The sequence below is a fragment of the Amblyomma maculatum genome, chromosome 4 (assembly GCF_055883805.1).
Source record: "Amblyomma maculatum isolate TAMU_Amacu chromosome 4, ASM5588380v1, whole genome shotgun sequence".
In the NCBI taxonomy this organism is placed as follows: Eukaryota; Metazoa; Arthropoda; class Arachnida; order Ixodida; family Ixodidae; genus Amblyomma; species Amblyomma maculatum.
The window spans coordinates 32,645,131-32,667,759 of NC_139347.1; the positions used below are offsets into that span (position 1 = coordinate 32,645,131).

Here is a 22,629-nt window from a genome sequence, read left to right on the forward strand (position 1 = left end):
AACCTCTTGACTTCGGCAGTCCACGGTAGCGCCACAAAACTTCAAGAAGTCCATTCCTAAAATGATGTCATGCGTAGAGTGGGGTAAGACTACGAATTCGGCTTGAAAAATTGCACCACCCACAGACACTTGCGCACTACACACACCCAGTGGCCGCAACGCCTCTCCACTCACACCACAAAACGTTGAAGCACGGTCATATTCAAACATCACTTTGCGTCCCAACAAGCGCCTAAACTGATTACTCATCACAGACACAGTCGCACCCGTATCCACCAAAGCTAATGTATACACACCATCAATAAACACACGAATTTTGTTTTTGAGCATTATAGTTGGAGGGATGTTGGCACACAGCACATTTCCAGCGGCCTCACCCCCATTGGTCGCGCTGGTTAGTTTTCCTGCTGATGATGCTGAGGCGACATGGGGCGCCGTCGTGGTGATGGAGAACGACGCGCACGGAAGGCGGGTGGTGGAGTAACACTTCTATCAGATGCAGGGGAGTGGTCGCGGATATTCTGGTTATGGATGTTGCGGTAATACCCACGCTGAGTATTTGATTGTTGAAAAACGGGATTGTATTGCCGATTGTTGGGTACTGTTGGAAGCGCCGGACGGTTATACCGAGGTGGGAACCTACTGCGGCAGTATCTGGCGATGTGACCTTCGACGCCGCAGCGGTAGCATATCGGCGGAGAAGGTAGAAAATGCTGTTGCGAATAAGAGCAGGGAACAGCTGGGTGCGTCGTAGGTCTGTCTGAATGCTCATACTGCTCAGGAATCCTGGTAGATCGAATGGAAGATCTATGGGCACTTGAGGCGACGTCATACCTTGGGGCGTCAGGCACCGACGCATTCCGGTTGGCGAAATGCATAGGAGGATAGTCAATGGAAGCTGCAACTTCAGGAGCTTGTGGGAAAGGCTGAACGGTAATCGCTTGTGGTGGTGAAGCCGGCCGTCTAGATACCCTCTGGACAGAGACCTCAGCAGATTCGTGCAGGGGAAGTGGGTTGAGCCGCAGGAGTTCTTCCCGCACGATTTGCCGGATCGTCGACGGAAGATCTAGTTGGGCGTGGTCATCAAGGCTGGCCACGGTAGGCACGTTGGCCAGCCGCCCAAATTTTGGCACAATACGACGCGTTCTCAGAGCTTGAAAAGCGCGGATGTGTTTAATGACATCGGAGACGGTTTCAAGGCTGTCTTTGGCGATTAAAAAGTTGTATACGTCAGCCGCGATACCCTTCAAAATGTGGCCGACTCTATCTTCTTCGGGCATGTTGGAATTGACACATCTGCACAATCGGAGGATCTCTTCTGTATAAGTGGTACAAGTTTCATCCGGCAACTGAGCTCTTTGGGCAAGGGTCTGCTCAGCCCGTTTTTTGCTCGGTACTGAGTCACCAAAACGCTCTTTGATCTCGGTGGCAAACCGTTCCCAAGTTGTCAAATTGTCCTCGTTATTCTCGAACCATGTCATCGCCGTGTGAGTTAGAAAGAAGACGACATTTGTGAGCATGGTGATAGGGTCCCACCGGTTGTACCGACTAACTCGTTCATAATGAAGTAGCCACTTCTCAACGTCCTCACCTTCCTCTCCTGCAAAAGGTCGTGGTTCCCGGTAAGGCTGGCAGGGAATAGAGCTGGAGGGGGCAGGCCTGTCACCAGCCTGGCTTGCAGCGTCGCGGCCGGCGCGGTTAGAATCGCTGTGGTCCATGATGTTTGGAAGCGGTGGCAGTCCAGCAAGGCGGCGACTACGTCGAAACTCCAGTGGTTCTTGCTGCGCCGTACTTGGGGATCGAACGGAGCACCTTCCACCAAGTTGTTACGATGAAATAGCAAAGGGGTGTTTATTTACAGTGATATGGCAGTGGGATAAGGTGAAGCCTACTAGCCCCAGGCACCAACGCTTCGTCTTCTTCTTCTGCCTCACCATCACCATCCCTCATCGTCGTCATTAGCGTGACAATATATATATATATATATATATATGAAGGAAAGAAGCCAACAGTCGGCGAGGCCAAGGAAAGCGTTGGGGATGGTATGTTTATGTCATTTTTTTTTTTAATGTTTACTTCGATAACCACAGAAATTAGTAATGTAATCTGTTTAGGGGAAAGATAATATATATAGTCTGGTGTGGTGCTTGGAAAAAATACTGCCGTGATACCTTCGTGCGTCTTGATTAGTGGTTTTTTTTTTTTTTTTCACCAGAATTTAAATTAATTTTGAAACTTGCTAAGGGTTTTTATTTATCACTTATGACATCGGCCTGTGATTTTAGTCTGACTGGAAAAGTTGCGTCAAGATTCATCAAAAGTCTATGATGTGATTCGATTCCAAAATTTAATGTGTGACTTCCTTTGCAATTAATTTCTGGTCACTGACTATGACAGCATTTAATTGATGTCACAAATTGAAAACCCGATTATACCCTCCTCTGCGGTTGCTAGAATGGAAAAATTCTTTGGCTGTTGCACGAAAGATCGCATTTGCAGTGAAGCGCTACCTGCACTACCAATTGAATATCGAATTTAACGAGTGCATTGAGAATACTATCGCAGAGATGAAGCCAGAAATTACGAAGAGCATGAAAGAGTATTCTGTATTTTTCTTTACATGCAGGATGCCCACCCTTTCGTGAATTCTTCCTCTGATTGTTTCTGTCGACAGTACAGTTAAGCGACAAAGTCAAAATAAATACTAAACGTTACATACTCCCAAGTCGAAGTGGCGTCTATGGAGTCGCAGTACGCAACTCCAGGTGCGTAGCAGTTCACATTGGAGTTCAAGTTTGGGCCAGCTGGTCACCGTGACTCCGGTTGCTATGTATACGGTAGGCAGCGGTGCCCAGGCTAGCCTTATTGCTGATGTACGCCGGTATAACATCAAGTTGACCACCCAGCAAAAAGCTTCATATAGCGACTGGCTGCTGCTCTGGAATGACTACCCTATTTGCGAAATATGAGTACTTTGAATTATGAAACTTTGCTGTGTTGCGTGGGACTTGGTGCTGTTTCCGCAAACCACTACTCCTTTATCGGCATATTTGTGCACTGAAGCATCTTGACCTATCATCTGCAGTGAAGGCCTGCCAAGCACTTCTTCTTTTTCTGAGAGTGTCGGACGCGCACGACCAGCTGTGACTTTCCGGGGCGCTTGTCACCTACTGACTTCTCTTTTGCCTTTTTACTCCTTTTTTTTCCTTCACCTTTTTATCCCTGCCTTCATTTTTATCCAGTGCAGGGTAGCAAATCGATTTCTTCTGCCATTTAACCTTCCTGACTTTCATTCTTTTATTCTTTCTCTCCTCCTCTCCTCTTTAAATTACGAACCTGGCCATTAATTTCAAAGCATTATCTATCGTTCAATACTCCACCTAAACCTTCCAGTAAAAAAAGGTAATTTAGACAATAAATATTATACTGCGTACAAAAAAAAAAAACTGATGCGATAACTAAACCCGATGGCGTCGAGTACGAATCGCGATAATCTTCGGTCGATACAGAGTGGTCAAGGGGTTTCATGGTTCCTTCGGATGGTTCCAGTCCTGAATTGAGCTTTGCAGGAAGAGATAATGGTAAAGGGTGTTGGCATGACATGTAATAGACCATTTTATGACTGTGGTCACCGCTACGGATGTATAAGTGGGTCCTTGAAAAAAGATCGTCACGTGTATTATGGTAGGACATTTTACGAAGCAAACAAAACCGCAGAACTTGACGACGCCCAAGCAGTACAGGAAGTTCTAAGTAGCTTTCTTATTGGTTATACTGGCGATCATAATTCTTAAGAATATAACTAGAAGACCGATTGTGAGCATCTTCGAAGGATGAGACGAGAAAATCAAGTCCAGGGTAAAAATAGAAGCCGCATAGCCAATACATTTAGCACTAACATGAGTTTCGTAAAGCTTTAGTTCAAGGGAAGAAGAGATGTTCAAGAAATTTCATTTCAAGTAACATTGTGAAATGTTACCATCACTATTATATAGCTATATGCGGTTTCCAAGAAAGGTTAGACAAGACAAAAACGTGTAAATATTTGTATGACGTCATTAGTTGAAGCACAGTACCCTGTTTATTATGAGAGGTATAAAAGTTAGTTCGAGACATATCCATCATTTTACACTCATAATTTAGGATCATTTGCCAATCTTTATGCAGTGATGGAGTCAAGGTCTGACCGGAGAATGCGCTTATTATCAGCGTTTGTTATTTCACGATAGATTTCACAGCCATCAGCAACAAGGCCAGTGCCCGATCGGATTTTGTTGGGATGGTCGTTAAAACATAGTAAAAAATAATGGCTCGAGAATGGAACCTTGCGGGACACCAAAGTAAAATGGCGCAAAGCATGAGGCGATTAATTGGCACTCATAAGGTGTCCCGCCCCAGTCGTTGGTATTGGGATTCCTTTCTGAATTATGAATATGCACTGTACGGTTATACATACAATAAATAACATTTACATACTGGAAGCGATTGTTCAGAAAACTACTCAACCATGCTAAAACATTCGGATCTACGTTAAGTTTGCTCAATGTAAAGAGCAGTAGAGCATTGGGATACCTTGGGGTTTAATGTTCCAAAGCGACTGCAGCTTGGAGAGACGCTGTAGTGGAGGACTCTGGAAATTTCGACCACCTGGGGTTCATTAACGTGCACTTACATCGTACAGCACACAGGCGCCTCCATCAAAAAGCGGCCGCCGCGGCCGGGGTTCGATCCCGCATCCTCGGGCACAGGAGTCGAGTTTCCTAACCACTGCACCACCGCATCGGTGTGGTAGTCAAAGAAATGGGACGCAAATTGCTACGAATATTTTTGTCATCAAATTTATCGATTGGAACCTCTCTCCCCATTGTCCTATTATATGGTATCGAGCACATGGGTACCGTTTGTTCGAAAAGCTTTGTTAAAATGATAAGGCCGGAACATGCACAATGAAGAAGTGGAAGTTGTTTGCCACACGCATCGCTGTGCTATCTCCGTTCCCACTAAGTTGTCAAAAAACGGCATTCGGGATTTATCTCATCTGAAAAGCCATGCATGATTAATGCTACAAAATCAACAGCACTAACACAAAGGAAGCGTGTGCTATAGAACAGAAATGTATTCCTTGCAATATATTTGCGTTTTCACTCCGAACCGCCATAAGCCCTCTGTTAACCGAAGGGCTAGTTGCATATTGCAATTCAGCTTAGCGTCAAGTTTCAGAATGTTCAACTCAAGCCTGCAACCACAGAATGCTCGAAAAAAACAGACGCTGCTCCTATCCGCTGATTGGTTGTCCAAGATCCGCTAAAGTATGAGCTTGTCCCACTTTCTTTAAGAGTCTTCAGCAGCACACCGACGGAGTGGACAGGTATGGCCACCCAATCAACGGCGAACATGCAGCCAATGCTGCCATGGAGGGGAAATTCATGTAGCTGGTGGCCGCCGGGTTTTCGTACGTAGGTAGCGCCACCTCGTGTCATCAGACAAAGACGCAACGTTTTCTTGCTAAGTGTTGTCTAGACGAGAGGGCGCCGGTAGTGGAAGAATTTCCCGCGTGTTTACACTACAGTAGACACTTCAGCCACTTCATCAGCCCCCACCCCAATTCATGGGCGAAAATTGCGTTCGGCACAGGGGGTCCTGACCCCAAATTCGGTTAGTTTAGGGGGCCGGGATACACAACATGAAAGCGTCCCCCATGATATTCGTCTCGGGAAAACGAGCAGTACACGTAACACAGGGATCCATTTGTGTCAGCAGCGCGCACACAGTCGGGAAAATAGATTGAGATAGGTCAGAGCGCTGATACAGGACAGAGGATAAATGGATCGCAACCAACTAGCCCGGCAGATCGTGTTATTCGAGTAACAAATGGGGCCGCGGGAGAGAGGGGGCATCCATTGTTAATAAAAACAGCGCGAACAGGAAGACACAAGACAAGATCTCCAACAAAGTATCTTGGAAAGTATCTGTCCTTCCACTGAATGGCTCAGGCGAACCAGGTGCTCATAAATAGTCCTATCAGAATTAAATTATGCGAACTACAAAGGACACGCGATGAATACGTATGATTTGCTTTATTTAACTTAAAAGCTCCTGCCTTCCTTTCATCGAGTCAATGTGTGATTAAGACAATGACGTTAATAAAAGCGATAATCCTGCGCGTTCGAGGAATCGGCACCACCTCTCGAAGCTTCCGTCGGAGTCATTGTCTTGTTCGAACCTGGCGAACTTTTCAACAGTGCGCAAGACAGGTGTTTACAGGTGTGGCTCCAACTTGGTGGCGTATATAAAACTACTACATCCCAAGCTGTTCATCCTTATTCTTGAAAACGAAAGAAGTAAAACACATTGAGCAACGTCCACGCCCTCGCTCCTGGCTTCTTAAGTCTGCTGATCCAACCCCTTAACCATCTCGGGCCCATGCTTCTGTTGAGCCAGAAAAGAGCAATATGGAAGCATTGTATATGAAGAGAGAAAGTGATGCAGATTAAATGTAGAACTAGCAGAACCGCTGAGCTGACATGCTTTGGGCTCGAGGAAAGCTGTAAACTATAACTTTATATTCGGTTCAAGAGGTCTGTATAGGCCGGTGTTGTCATTTGACCCGACCCTACTCGCCCCCACTCCGGTGCACTGCTATTAATTTCTAATGACCAATCCGGTCCGGTGCTCATTCGGTTGGGCCCGCGTAGGCCTGTTTACTTTCCAAGACGAAATTTCGCTCTTAAAAAGCAAGCACAGTGACAGAGAGAACTAACAGTAAAGAAACGTCTGTGTAGAAGCTGAAAAAGCTGCTGGAAGCAAAAAGCGCAACCGCAAGTTTGGACTGACAGTGAGTGCCTAGTCAAACTGGGCACAACATAAGAAAATGGGTTATAAAAAAACAACTATGCATAGCATCCATTTTAGTGGCTTGTGCGCCAAGTTTGGGAGCGAAATTTCTAAAAACGACTTTAGCGTAAGCGTAACCTGTTTTTATCATGAACACACTATGAGCGCAGTGTTGCTGACTCAAGGATTAGCCGGTTGAGGACGGCAGTCGATAAAATGGCGTTTTGGCTCTGAAGTGCACGCAGCTTTTCTTAGATGGCGAGGAGATTAAATTCGTGCAGATATGAAAAATAACGGATCATGTCGTTTACAGACAAGGAGCCCAAATCCTCTCAAGATTCCTAGAGAGATATTCAAACCAGGGCACGCTCTCGCAGTTTTCTTGTTTAGTTTTTGATAGACAATTATCAGGCATCGAAAAAAAATTCTACCTCACCTTGGAAGGCGTTGTAACATGCCAATATCTGAAAAACATGTTTTGAAGAAGGAGCCATCGAGAGCCGACATAGACGTGAAGCGAAGTCGATCCTGACAACATAATGTGGCTCTAATGCACTGACTGCCCGAAGGACATCTCGGTTGTAGTCTGCGGAGAACGTAGCGACAGAAAAATAAACCAATCACCACGCCAGCATGTTAGAAATGCTGAGGCCAGAATTAGGATTATATTGGTGAGGCCTGTTTCCTTGTGCTAAGCGGGAGTATCTTTCAGTGCTCTTAGAAGGCTGAAGACGTGACTTCGGAGTATGATTAGAGAGTAGCGCTTGTGTATACAGCATTAGTATAGCGCATGTTCATTTAGGCGTTTGTGACAGCGCTGCCAAGTTAGTGATTTTCCCGCTAAATTTAGCGGTTTTTACATTTTTTAGAAAGAAAAAAATATCTTATTGCGGTCGGCGGGATTTTTAGCGGTTTTTAGGCCCTGTTCGCGTATTTCTAGGCGGTTTTTATGCTTGTACAAATTTTTATTAGAATATTCTATGTTCCTTAAACTTATGCTCATTTCTTCAAGAGAATACTGCTGTGAGCACATGACATCGCCGATAAGTCAAGGTGGCAAACATCTGAGCACGTAAAATGCGCTTTGAATTGAGTTATGCGGAATTTCTTTAATGAAACTATCGAGTCTGCTGTTGCAGGTTGTTGTAGCTCCGGTGGGCTGGGACCTGTCAAACATGTAGAAGACTGTATAGCTCCAGGACCCTTAAATGCATAGTTGGTCAGCGCCATTATCTCTCTAACTTATCCTGTATTATTTATTTCGAAAGCAAATAAAATGCAAATGTTCAGAATGGATGGTATGGTAAACTTCGTGTATCCGCTGTTACTAAGGCACTTGAATGTTACATCCCTCAACTCCAAAATATGAAATGAAGAAACATAAAGGCGTCGCCGCAGAAAGGAAGCCAGCATTTCTTGTTTTCTGCTTCTGCTTTATCTTTGTTCTTTTTTTATTTTTCCCATGTTAAACATCCTTCTGGGAAGCATATGTGTAAGCTGTAATCAAGTTCTTACGGCAGTTACAACATTGCGCCAGCATTTAAAGAAAACAAAACACATCAAGGGAAAGATAAAGCGGGTTAAAACTGCTGGAGTGTGTGCAGGAAAGATTTTGCTTCTTTTTTTTTTTTCCAGTGCCGGCATTCATAAATTTGGCTTCGCCATTTGTCTCTTTCCTAAGCGTTACCTTCAGCTTGTGCACTGCAACGAGAAAGTTGTATACTTGAGGAAAAACCAAATGAACAGGCCAAGTACGAAAAACATTGGGTCACGTATGAGGACAGGCCAATCTCGTCCTCATACGTTTCTCGTCCTTCGTTTGCTTAACCACTTCGAAAGTATCAAGTGTGTAATAAATGCGCAAATCTCAACTCTAGAGGAAGTTCCATGCACTGGTAATGAGAGTCCAATTCAGCTTTTTTTCTTAAAGGATGCGTCTTTAATGTAGTGCGCATTTTCTACTTCTTTTTTTCCCCGCAGCGGCGGCTGTTAAGGCTAAGCTTCCCGAACAAGACGTAATAGTACAAGAGCAGAGACCTTGGAGCGGCAACGATCAAGTTACCAACTAGTACACAATGGCTGCGCATGAATATATATATATATATATATATATATATATATATATATATATATACATATATATATATATATATATATATATATATATATATATATATATATATATATATATATATATATATATATATATATATATATATATATATATATATATATATATATATATTGGACTACTTTTTTATCGAGGACAAAGGTAATTCTACTTCTCCTCCTCCTCCTGTTATTTTGCATGCAACTTTCCTGCTAGTTTGGTGTTGGTCATTTTCGCGAACTGGTTTGCTGCAAAGGCACTGTACGCATGGGGGCTATGCCCCCGCACCTGCAGGTTGGACTACTCTTTGTCGACGACAGTGGTGTTTCTACTCCTCCTCCTCCTATGTTTTGCATGCAACTTCCCTGCACCTTTGGTGTTGGCCATTTTAGAGGATTGGTTTGCTGCAAAGTTGAAAGCAGCTGTCATGAAACTGTGCACACGCAGCAAGTAATATCGAGTCTGAATAAATAGTGCCGACAGAAAGCTGTGTAAATCCTTCGCAAACTTTGCGGAGGTGAATATGGTGCAGTCATTAGCCGCTGGACTCTTCCATTTTCCGAATGCACTTCTGTATCGTCTTCGCGTGCATCGAGCCCTCGACCACGTCGTCCGGGAGCAGGGGCGAATGGGCAAACCGGCGCCAGAGCTTCTGTGCGATCTCCACCCGGGAGTTTCGAGGGGGAAAGTGGCCGCCATCGGTTCTGGTGGTGTCCGGAGAAAGCGGCCTGTGCCGGTATCCGAACGTCTCGTGCAGTTTGAAGGCTTCCTCGTTCCGAAGAAGGGCGTCGACGAACTCGGAGTTGTCGAAGGGCTCTCGCACACCTCCGTACTCACATGGCAAGATCTCGCGCGGAAGGTATTCGTGGAGGCTGGCATAGTTCCTTCCGTGCAGGTGGAGCTGCGATTTCCAAAAAACATCGTATTCAGCGTAAAAATAAAAAAGGGCTGATACGCACCGGTTCAAAAACAAGTATTGCTGCTTGAGGAAATATGGAAAACAGAAGTGTGTATAAATATGGCATGTTTTCCTCGTGGCAGTAATATAGGAGTACTATACAGTCAGCTGCCTTGGCAGTCCATTGAATTTCCGTGCGTCACCTGACGTTTCTATTCGTTTACCAAAAAAAGACAAAGTATGCATGCTGCAATGAAATTAAGCAGAAGGCGTCAGCATTTGGCGGGAATGAGTCTACCCGTTGTTAACATACCACTTGAACAATACATTGCCGGCCAACTCACCCAATGTTTCGTGTTGATAGACTTACACAGCTGCTTCCTTGACATCTACAAATTATTACCGATGTTGTTAATGATAATTGATTGATTGATTGATTGATTGATTGATTGATTGATTGATTGATTGATTGATTGATTGATTGATTGATTGATTGATTGATTGATTGATTGATTGATTGATTGAGTGAGTGAGTGAGTGAGTGAGTGAGTGAGTGAGTGAGTGAGTGAGTGAGTGAGTGAGTGAGTGAGTGAGTGAGTGAGTGAGTGAGTGAGTGAGTGAGTGAGTGAGTGAGTGAGTGAGTGAGTGAGTGAGTGAAAGTGGCTGCGTGAGAGAGAGTGACTGCGTGAGTGAGTGAGTGAGTGAGGCTTGCACATCACACGCATTTTTATGATCCCGTGTTGGCCTTGCCCTATATCTTTGCAAGCAATGCATTAATTACCAAATGCCTGAATCTAACAATGACATAAGACAATCCAATTCTAACCTCTCTTGATTCGATGTGAAAAATGGAAACGACAGTTCGGAAATGAAGAGTAATGTCATTTTTTTTCGTCTCTGTGCTGCTTCATGCGATCTGGTATGGGAATACCGGCTCAGTATGTGTGACGACCGTAGCCGGGATGAAGGAAATATGGCATGGATTGACACAAAATGAGTCTTGAAGGGGTCTGCTGTCACCACGGTTTTGAAGATGTTTATATGCATTATAGAACTATCATCCTAATTGTCGAAGTATCTAAATATAATGAAGCGAGCCTTTGTTTTAAAGTAAATATTGATTAATTAGATGAAATATCCTGGTTGTAACAGTAAATCAGGGTGATCATTTCTTTAGATCTCGTCGAAATAATGACATCATTGAGATTTATGGATTTGTCATTAAATTAGTCATTCTAAAATTTAAAATGCATCTCGATGTAACTTAGAAGCAGGTTAATCGATTCAGGTTTAAGGCGTGTATGCCCGACTCGTTTTTATATTTTAAGGGCGAATTCAGACAAGCTGGGAACCACGGGGCCTACGGCCGGGCCACTCTTCTTCAATACAACCCGCTTGGCGTACGACCACGCTTGGCGGCGTTCTTCCGCAGCTGTAAAATGCAGGTGCAGCTTACAGCACTCGAACATTTTGGGCCTTGACAAAAGCTGCAAGCATAGGCGACTTTTGATCGGCATCGACGAATGCTAAGTGTTTCTTTGTTTCTCTTTCTAGAACATTGGAGGAGGCGGGGTCGACTATACACCGCGGGACGCATCACGAAATCACACTTCGTAATTTGTTTTTTACTCACCCGTTGGAAAAACTTGTTCTTCACAAAAGGCTTCAAGAATCGCAAGAACAGAGTGAAAAATAGCGGCTGGTTGACGACGTGAATGGCTTTCAGGCGTATCGGGTAGCACTCCTGCAAATGCAAATTGCGACGAATGCATTATTAGGATATAAACTCTGTTCATTTATCTCGAAAGAGAAAATATATAACAAGAGTCACAAACTTACTACAGTAATAAAAAACGCCTCACTAAAAATTCACCAACAATAAAAAGCATATTGTGTACGTGAGTAAGTAAATTACTTTGCTAATAACCACTTTCATTTAGTCATCCTGACTTTAACTTCAAAAATAGTCGTCATGTTATAGTGCAGTATCACCGTAATTAATTCCGTGTACACTGCTTCGTGGCCCAGCCTTGTTAAATGCAGCAGGGGCCTAAAGATTCAAGTGGACTCATAAAATTCGCAATAATGCAGAGATAAGGCAGCCGCAATTCGGGCAGGAAAAATATTGTAGAGAACAATGGGAAAAGTTTTCCTTCCTGTGGACGCACCTGGTGGTTATGATTATAATAATTAAAGTTTTACTGGGGTAGAATATATTTTGTCACTGTCCAGATACCTATCAACATTGCAACTTTTCAGAAATAGTGACAGGTTGGCGAGGGTCGCCACGAAGAGCATAATAAAGTTTGCGGAAAGAACTTTGAGGAGGAATACCATAATTTTACACTTTCTAACAGTTATTATACATTCTCCTTCTATGGAATGAACTGCTTATGTGTAATGCTCGCCCATTTGAAAAAAAGGTCGTTCGAATGCCGCTCGGAACTGGCGCGGTTAAACGAATAAAGAAAGCAAATGTTTATCTGCGTTCTTTTTTTATGGATGGGGGCATGAAGCGTAAAGCATGGACTCCTTCGAGGAACACGTGTATTGCTGGCATATTCTTTCCAATTCATCATGCTCTCTAACACGTTCTTAAATGTCTCGTCCCTCCTGAATAATCCGCACTAGTCACTCTTCTTATGCGCACCTGCACACAGTAGATTATCTTGAAGGCGTGCGCTGGTGACATGGAGGCGACGTGCTTGAGCGAGCCACCCTCGAGGTCTACAAGCGCCACGATGCCGTTCACCTGGGTCTCAGCCTCCTCTAGAGAATGCTCCCAGGCGAGAGTGCATGGCTTGTACATGGCTTCCAGTGAACACACATCGGGATTCCATTTCCCTGAGGAAACGAACAAGAAGTGTGAGGATGAGTGGTCTGAAACGATCAATTAGAGGCGGGCCCACAGCACGAGAAAAAAAAAATAAAGCTGGCGGTCCACAGCCAAGCTAGACAGCACCACGGCACGAATGAAAGAAGAATAGCGCGTAACACTGAGCTATGTTTGTGCACCGCTTTGCGCTAGAGTACCTGCCATTGTGTGCTGTAACTTCACCGTTTCTAAGAGGCAGATAACAAAGTTAAAAGGAACTGGATTTAGAAGTATCATTTTCTCATGGATGTGCCTGTGAAATTCTAAGTTCGCATACTCCTCCTCCTCCGCAAAGCCGATGGTCTCTTAAGCAGCGTCCAAGTGAAAAGAAACTAAGTCACGGCGGAAGAAAGTAATGTGGAAAAGATGAAGGCACAAAACGCCAGGAAATCGGGTCATCTTTGCTGGGGTAGGGCATCGATGTACGAGGAAGATTTCTTTACGCTGGACTTAATCCGTCTGTTGATGATAATGATCATTATTCGGTGACAATCGAGACAAGCGTACATTAAGCTAAAGCCACGGTGACTGCCTTTTTTGCGTACACAGAGGACGGCAAAAGACCAACGCACATGTCTAGTCGGACTATCCGACGCTGTACACAGAAAATAGCACCGGTGACGTCACCCAGACGTGACCTATATATATATCGCCTGCAAAATTGTGTACTTTCCTTCTGTGTATTGAACCATGCGTGTGGTCTCTAAAGTTTTCTAAGAGGTTAACAAGGCTGACCGTTTTGTGGAAGAAAGAAATTCAGGTCTCGCGAGGACTTTGCTACGTAGTTCCCAGGCTTCACAGCATGCATGGGTTTGTATTCAAGCATGGCCAACGCAAGCTCGGGTCACCCGTTCGGCTGTATATTTGTACGCAAGGAGAGAGAGAGAGTGCGGGGTGTAGGGGCGAGGCGCAAGGTGCAAGGTGCAATGAAAATGTCACAGTAATTCGTGGAGACTAATGCGGTGCTCTGCATATTTACTGCTTATTTACTGCAGCCACTCTGCCCGGAATAAATATACTCCGCCTCTGATGGTAATCGGCGAAAAGCTCCAAACTGATTTAGTATTTCCAGTACAAAAATTGTAAGACAAGATGAAAATGTTGTAGACAAAAGTCCAGCTGTGTTTTGCTTTAACTTGGCAGCGCAGGAAGAAACAAAAGAAATTGATATTTACTGCGGAGCTCCCACACCCCAATCTTAGCTCAAATTCTGAAGTTTTTTTACACTGACTGTCTTACCCATTCTGAGCAGGAACACTTTGCGTCCTTGAGCATCAGAGTCGCGAAGGAAGCCTAGGCACTGTAGGTCAAATATATTCTTGACGCTCGAAGGGTAGAGATCCTCGTACAGCTCAGGGTTTTCGAATCGCATTCTGTAGTAGTTGCGAAGCAGCTGCAATGCAGCGGGAACGTTGAATTTTCTCGCCCTCAGAAAACGTAGGAGAAACAGCGGCTCTGTTCTCGATTTCAGCATTGCCGATTCACCTGCGGTTACAGTTGAAAACAGTGCCAGATTCAGAACCAGGAGACGTTCAGAGGGAAGCAAACATGAATTAGAGCTGTTTCATTTTCCTACTGAGCTCGGGATACTGATTCGGGAGAGGAGCACATTAAGAAGCTGGTTAAATGACTAATTATTAAAGATCTTTTATTGGTCATCGCATCATGCACACATCGGTGAGAAAAGATGCCCCGGGGTGCTCTGACGGGTTTGCAATCCCATCGCTCAGTGCAAGCCATCACATAGCGATAAAACTGCACAGGCAATTGTCACGCACATATAGTGGCTGGACAGCAACCATAGTTCTGCATAAAGAAAGTAACAAAATTCCCATAAAGAAAGGCGTTAGGCAAGCAGACACAATCTCCCCAGTACTATTCACAGCTTGCTTAGAGGAAGTATTCACACACTTAGAATGGGAGCAGTTAGGGATAAGAGTAGATGGAGAATACCTCAGCAATCTGCGATTTGCTGATGACATTGCCTTGTTAAGCAACTCGGGACATGAACTGCAAATAATGATTGGTGACCTAAACAGGAAAAGTAGAAAAGTAGGCTTGAAAATCAATATGCAGAAGACTAAGGTAATGTTCAACAGCCTCGGGAAGGAACAGCAGTTTACATTAGGTAGCGAAATACTGGAAGTAGTAAGCGAATATGTCTACTTAGGACAAGTAGTAACCGCAGATCCGGAACATGAAAAGGAAATAACAAGAAGAATAAGATTGGGGTGGAGCGCATTTGGCAAGCACTCACAGATTATGACTAGCAGCTTACCGGTATCGCTAAAGAGGAAAGTATATAACAGTTGCACCTTACCTGTACTCACCTATGGGGCTGAAACGTGGAGGCTAACCAAGAGAGTCCTACTTAAGTTGAGGACAACCCAGAGGGCTATAAAACGAAAAATGGTAGGGGTAACATTAGGAGATAGGAAGCGTGCAGAGTGGGTCAGAGAAATAGCTCAAGTTACCGACATTCTAGTGGAAATTAAGAAGAAATAGGCATGGGCAGGACATGTAGTGCGAAGCGAGGATAACCGATGGTCGCTGAGGGTAACAAACTGGATTCCAAGGGAAGGAAAGCGTAGCAGGGCGCGGCAGAAAGTTAGGTGGGCGGATGAGGTTAAAAAGTTCGCAGGGGTCAAGTGGATGCAGCTAGCACAGAACCGGGTTAAGTGGAAAAATATGGGAGAGGCCTTCGCCCTGCAGTGGGTATAATCAGGCTGATGATGATGATGATGATGATGATGATGATGATGATGATGATGATGATGATGATGATGATGATATATTACAGTATGATAGCACTAAAACCGTTGTTTTTGTATACGTCGACAATGTTCGCGGTGTCAACCGCAAGCCCTCTGACAGGTTAAGAGTAGCCGCTCTAGTAGCAACACCTCTTGTTCATCAATGATTTCAATTCCCGAAGCAAAGTTTTTAAAATGCCCTTCGTTCATACTTCTTTGCAGCACAAAGCCTGTTTGGCCCTCATGCCCTGAATTTCAGCTGGTAGTGACGGTCTTACCCAGACATCGCTTTACGAAAAGGTAAAAGCGTTAATGGCTAGCAGGGCGTGAATAAAAACTGAATTAAAATTTTTTCCCTGCAAGATGCAGATTACGCAGTAAGGGGCTGCGGCGTCCTGAAAGCACTCACCCTCCACAAGCGCACGCAATTCTTCGAGAGCCTGCGCACGGCGTTCGGGCGACTCGTTCAGCTCTGCCTTCGCTCGGTCTTCCAGGTGCGCTGGGAGCAGGTGCTCGTGGTCCTCCATAACCCTCTGGTGGCGCTCCCTTCCACTGCGTTAGTAAACGCATTACGAGGTCTGCAGACAAATTCCTTTTTGGGAGTTTTAAATAGAAATGTTTTCGAAGAGGTCACGGGACAGTTTTTCGCTATTATCAGCAAGACTTGGATTATTTTAATTTTACGCTCAGCATTAGGTCATTTCGTAAGGCCTTCATCTCAATCGTGGGGGCAGGAAACTCGCGTGCCGCTCGCATCTAGCACGGATACGCTCAAATTCGAATTACTAATTCTCCGAAAAACTGCGAGTTCATCATATAAGCAGCCGCATTTTATGCCAGATTTGACTGGGCTACAAACTTTGCATGCCTTTCGGAAGTGAATGCAGCACTAAATCGTAATTACTATCATATAGGCTGGAACATTACAGCGAAAAGGTAACGCCTGAACAGCTGCAGCGAAATTCGAAATGATAGTAGGCTGCTTGTGGTTGATAGACATAAAATGACGAAAACAAATACAGTATACGTAAAGGGAATCTGTAGAATGCGCCTACACGGACATACGCTGAGAAACTTAGATATTTGAATACACAACATTCAATACGCAGACAGTTCTCCAGATGCAGGTCATCGGCGTTAAGAAGGCTACAGCATCTCGCTTGCAGCTTACATTCAAGATGTATTCGCCAAATCTTCGACAAACCTGAGCTTTATATGATGAGCGTGTAATGTGCCAATGTGATGCAGAGCTCTCACTGATTACATTAGCACCTACAGCATGCTAACGAGAGCGGTTGGTAACGCAGGGTAGTGTTACTATGATAAGGTTTTCATTATAGTGTATCTCAACTTGCAAAGAGCATAAGTTGCTTGTCGTCCGACGTTCGCAGAACTTAATATATAGGCTACGCACGAATCGGTTACCATCCACATATATGGCCTCACACAGTGCCTGTACGGATCATGGGAGCATAGGCGTAATCCCAGAAAATGTCCTATTGTACAAAATGACTTTTGCATTTCCTGAACAGGACTCCCTCCAGATACCCCTCTTGCATTTTACGTCCGCTCGTAATACATTTTTCATGCATAAAAGTCTTGGTGAAACGGGATTCTTCACGCACGAAACATCGCATGTGAAACTTACTCACCGGCTTGTTCAGCAGACGCGCGTGCGAGTCTTTCACCAGCGAGGTCTGCAATGGATGTAGTTTGCAAAAGACTCGTCGAGCGGGACGAGTTTGTGTTGGCTCAGCGTTGCCCGGCCTTCGGAGTTCCAGCTCATTTGTACCCTAAATAACCCTCTTGCATTTTACGTTCGCTACATTTTACAAGCATAAAGTTCGCGGTGAAACGGAATTCTGCACACATGAAGCATCGCATTTGGAACTTACCGTGTTGTTCACGAGACGCACCTGCCCGTCTTTCACCATATGGGTCTCGAATGAATGTAGTTTACAAAGGACTCGTCGCCCGAAACGAGTTTGTGTTGGCTCAACACTAACCGGCCTTCGGAGTCTCAGCTGATTTTCACCCACTTTTCCTTGTCTTGGTGAAAGCAAACTAAAGCTGTTCCGTCTACGAAGCTATTCTCTTTTTCCATTTGGCTGCTCAACAAATGAGTCGATCTTTCTCTCAGCTCCCTCGTCCTTCCACGCCTGCGCAGGTAATTGCGGATTCACTGGAATCTGTCAACGACGCTAGCAGCATCTCATTGCTTGTCTTTGCTGCGAACCGTGCTGCGGGAGCCGCGCAGGCAATTCTCATTAGTGCTCACATAGCATACATTCTTTGTTTTGCGATTTGAACAACTTGAAAGCTTCGCTTTGGTACCCGTTATAAGGGCACACCTAACCCACTGCTAATTAAAGTGACAGGCGTCGAGTGATATCATATAGAATCAGTCCTTGGATATCTCCGTAACTTTGCGCCAAGAGCCAAAGGACTCCGTTTAGATTGACTGGAAAATATCGGCGAGCTTATGCATTTCTTTCGGCTTTCCAAATTAAAATTCTATAGATTTTCTTCATCGACTTTTACATTTTTTTCTGATAATGCCAAACAAGCCTTTGGCATCCTGCAGCTTCTGCGCGAAGCAGCGGGCTCGAGTTTGTCACTGTTTAAAATTATCCGCCTTTTGTTTTTCTTTTAAGACCATATCTTTATTTTTCTTGACTCCTTTACGTCGCGTTGAAATCGTGAAGATAAACGCGTTATTTGGCACGTGCTGCTTGCTTTAAGTGAAGCATGAAAGTGAGGAAAAGCAGGGCCAGTGAAACTGGCCTTGGAACCAGCCTCTTGAATGAAAGAGAAAAGTGCGACTAACCTTCAGTAACAACGTGCATTGAAGCAAACGGAGTGCATGAGTTGGAGGTCGAACATCCACAGTCGGTCAATCCATACCAGCGGCCGGAGATGCAGGTCACCACGTGATAACGAAGGGAGCAATATCTGGCTGCGAGCGAAAGCGGCCTGGCAAATGGGATGTCCGAATTGTGCCGTATTTGCGAACGCTCCGATGTCCGCAGTATGTGACGTGTTTGCCAAAAGTGTTCGACGATGTTTAGCAGCAAACGAACGCAAGGCACTGCAGAGACCGCTAAGAACAAGTTGTGTACCGAAAATCGCCGTACCATTCTCCTTCCCTGCCTATCTGCTAATCGGGGACGGCATAAGGACAACCGGAGTATAATCATGAGTGAAATCTCAGCTGCAGCACACTGGTTCAAGGTAAGAACCTTTCGCTTGCGCCAGCCTCTGACCGGCTCAGACGCCCGTTGCACCCAACGCATGCCCTCGAAGGAAAGGGTAAAAACGCCGGAAAGAGCAACATTCGTGCTAAAAGAAGACAACAAATAGCAATAGATAGACCCGATAGCAACACACCTGAAAGAGAGGAATGGGGGAGGGGGTTAGGTCTTCGAACTGCGGGTGCCTTTTTCATGCATTATTTTTAGCTTCGCAAAGAGCCACACAGCCCCCTCTAACCCACATCTCCGCCTTGGCCATAGTATATATTTTATTCAATTTTAGAAAGTAGTTTAATTTTATTTGCGATACGACGGATCCGTTCGTTAATTGCAAGATGTTCCGCGTGTGTTTGTCAGGGTGCCGAGCCGGATACCAAGCCGAACTAGAAACCGGAACTGAACCTGAATTTTCGCCAACTGAACTGAACTCACGGATACTTTTTGCCATCTTGGAACCTAACCGGAACGACTCAGAAGAAGCATTCTGAACCAGTTCGGGACCACTTTCTGGACACCTCGACATACTTTGCCTTCTTTCGGGCTAAATCAATCAATCAATCAATCAATCAATTTCTTATTTTCACCTAAACAGGGCTTATTTTATTTTCACAATAACAAGGCTCACCACACAAATTTGCGCAGAGAGAAAGCTAGGCAGCGCGAGAAGGAACCTTATCTTCTAATAAAAGTGTGGGGGAGAATATGACGCCTACGAAAGAAATAGCATACTTCTATAACGAGCATTTGTCAATCTTAAAACCTCTTACATCAAAGAGCGAGGGAGGACAAAGTCTGAGCTTATTAGACTCCGTATTTCCTATATTTGATGACAATTCTAATGGAATCCTTAAGCTGCTCTCTGCCCCTCTCCTTATTCTCTCCATATACCACCTGAATTTGATACATATGTGCAACGTATCCTTTTGAAGACCTTCCTTATCTCAAGCAGCACCTATATGATAGAGTTTGTATAAATCGGCGCAGTTTTGTACAGAACCCGGAGTTTGTTAGTTTTCGGTGATGGGAATTCACGTAGGTTATGTAACCAACAACGCTAACAAAGCTTTCGAATAGCTGCCGACGTAGTTTCATTCGCGCACCAAGTCCTTAAAGTTGGTTCTTCATCTAAAATAAACTCTTACTTAGTATACTTCGGTTGAAAGCTCTCAGAATAACAACGTTCGTTTCACCCTTTTTACCTTAAACGATGAGTAAGTTTAATAGCGATGAAAACATGTGAGCCTACCGCTGGAACTGGGCCGTCGAGTCACGGCCACTGCTAATTTCGTTCACATCATACCACGATTGAGAGCACTACAACCGTGGCGCGTGAATGCGCTAGTAATGTGATACTTTTTGTATTTCGTGGGCTTTCTTTGTAGCTCGGAAAAAAGATATACGTGAGGATTCCTTTATCGTAAATAAATGTAATGGGGGGTTTAAGAAAGTGCTCTCCAACTCTGCCAATCACACTTGTTGTCTAAAAGCAATAATTACCAAATTATAAAAATGTCGAAAGTATTAGTTCATTGCAAAATAAGAGTTTTGTATTTAATTTCAGCGTATTTGATATTGCGACAATGCAACAATGAATCTAAAAGCGAGTATAAACGAGTCACTGTAACCGAAGAACGCTTATCGGAACTTCTTGTGCATGCGGTGTTGATGAAATTATCAGTGCAATAATTCTTAAAAGTCCCAGTGAATTTGGCACTGCGACTGGAATGTTACGCACCCACGAAACTGTAGAACGTTCTGCATTTCTTTTTTCGTCGAAGTGAAAGCTAGGAATATGCGAAGACACTAAAAATAACTGCTCATGGGCATGGGTCTTCTCAGACAAGAAGGGATGAGAGAACTATTTCTGTAGCGCTGTAAGTATTGAGGAAAGATCCAGTTTTATGCAAAGCTAATCTTTAGGATTAATATCAGAATAGGGTCTAGATATCAAACTGTAAATGATTATCTACGTATTTCTGTGACTGTTAAATCTATTTATCCCAGACGTAAACACGGGCAAGCTAGGAGAGAAGCGAAATAGTTGAGCCGGTATGAAATGTCCCCTCTTCTCAGAAACAATGGATTTGCACGGAAGAGAGCACCAGCACTTAGCGGAAAATATGTTTTAACAAATTATTAATATGGCGCGAAGACAGCAAGCAACTTTATCGTGCGTATGGTGGGCGAAGAATGGCTTAGGTGTCAACCTACATCTACTCGGCAATGGTGTTCAGGCCGGCGCGAGCTTCATTAGCTGTCGGAATAAAAAAAAGAAAGAAAGAGGGTATATAATTTCTGGCCGGTTGCATTAAGTTGTATGGACGTCGGCGGCCTGATTACAAGTGTAAATGAAAATGAAAATAATTCTAGGGGGCACTTTGAATCATTACACTGCGATGAGGTGAAAGCCTCTATCGCGCACTGGTCCGAAGCCCTCCACTACAGCACCTCTTTCTCTCTGTTTTCACTCCCACCTTCGCTATAACGCGATAGCGTAAGCTGCCAGCCAACACATAAAGCCCCGCTTTAACCGAGCCGTATGAACGTGTCTGCGTGGCCTAGGGACAACGTGAATGCAAGGGTTTTGGCAGGCTGGTTATGATATCACCCTCCCATATGAAAGGAAAGACCCGAGTTGGCAGCTCCAGCCAAACACCACCACCACTACTACTACTACTACTACTACTACTACTACTACTACTACTACTACTACTACTACTACTACTACTACTACTACTACTACTACTACGACTACGACTTCTCGTTATTTCTTTTTCTTTTTGTTCTTCTTACTCTTCTTTTTCTTCTTCTACCAGCCTTTGGATCTAACGGACTAACGGTCACCGCGAGTATGAGCGCTTAGAGGATTTTGCCTTAGGATTGTATATGAAAGCGCATTGTAAACCCGAAAAAAACAGCAGGCACCAGGATGTACGCACGCTCGTAAACACTGCCTACTAGCAGACGACGCGAGCGCGCTTCCACACCGAGTATAGGCTTCGCCGCTATGCCGCAAGGTGGCGACTCTGCTCGATCTCGAGGCCAATACAAATGTTCAAAGCTCGCTTTCCTCCAGTGTAGGGTAGCAAACCGGTTTCTTTTACCGGTTAACCTCTCTGCCTTTCCTCCTCATCTTCCTCCTCCTCCTCGCCTGGTGGTAGATGTGCCATCAGTATACAAACCTGGCAGACGCTGGCTAATACACTTTTTCACACGGGCAAATTAATGACACTTTCACGAAGTGCACTTCTTTTGATGAAATGACGCTTTCAGGGAGCGCTGTCACAAGGCAAAAAGAAGTATCCTTTTGAAGCCATTTTCAATGGTCGCGGTCACATGGAAAAAGAAGTATCATTTTGAAATGATGGGGCAGTGGCTATGGTGCTGTACCATTCCGTGAAAGTTAATTTGTTTTCACATAAATACCTAAAAAACGCAGTTTTATTGCAAATAGAACTACAAGCTGATTTTAATAGTTTATTTGTGCATCTGATTATAAGTTTCTGGCTACAAAAAGCAACCCGATGTGACAGGCGCACGCTGAAAGCAGTTTTCGCTAACGCGATTATTTTGTTAACAAGGCAGAACCAGTCACGGTTACGTTATAGTTGCACTGCTAACCGTGGCAATGGTGAACCAAGCTTTGCGACCTCGCTTTGTGTGGGCGGAGGATGGTCCCCGACGTTCGAGTGCGAAACGTGCATTAACCTGCCGGCATCCAACGCCCATCTTCCGCACGAAATCACATTTCACGAGCAACACATAATAACAGGCAGTGGCTATTAGTGCCTTTCCCGGCGGCGCTTCTATGCATCCCCACCTGTCCAGCGGCGCAGCAACCGCATACTGCAACAATCGCCCCGCTCCGTCTTCACAGCATGTTTACTTGGCGTGTTAAACACAACTTC

The 22,629-nt window shown here is 44.5% G+C and overlaps 1 protein-coding gene across 1 annotated transcript; it reads right to left on the bottom strand.

Moving 5' to 3' along the window:
* Positions 1 to 9,479: 9,479 nt before the first annotated feature.
* Positions 9,480 to 15,997, bottom strand: LOC146190637 (alpha-tocopherol transfer protein-like). Its single transcript, XM_084599824.1, has 5 exons — positions 15,880 to 15,997; positions 13,957 to 14,202; positions 12,493 to 12,686; positions 11,476 to 11,586; positions 9,480 to 9,845 (listed from the first exon to the last, which is right to left on the bottom strand). The coding sequence occupies exons 1-5, from the start codon at positions 15,995 to 15,997 to the stop codon at positions 9,480 to 9,482; spliced, it is 1,035 nt and encodes a 344-aa protein (XP_084455950.1).
* Positions 15,998 to 22,629: the final 6,632 nt, after the last annotated feature.

Bases quoted from the DNA above. Each gene is read 5' to 3' on its own strand.
- LOC146190637 (XM_084599824.1), bottom strand. From the start codon at position 15,997: ATGGAGGACCACGAGCACCTGCTCCCAGCGCACCTGGAAGACCGAGCG. The intron at 14,203-15,879 runs GTGAGTGCTTTC...CTGTAACCGCAG, and splicing joins ATTGCGTGCGCTTGTGGAGG to GTGAATCGGCAATGCTGAAA. The intron at 11,587-12,492 runs GTGCGCATAAGA...TTGCATTTGCAG, and splicing joins AGATAATCTACTGTGTGCAG to GAGTGCTACCCGATACGCCT.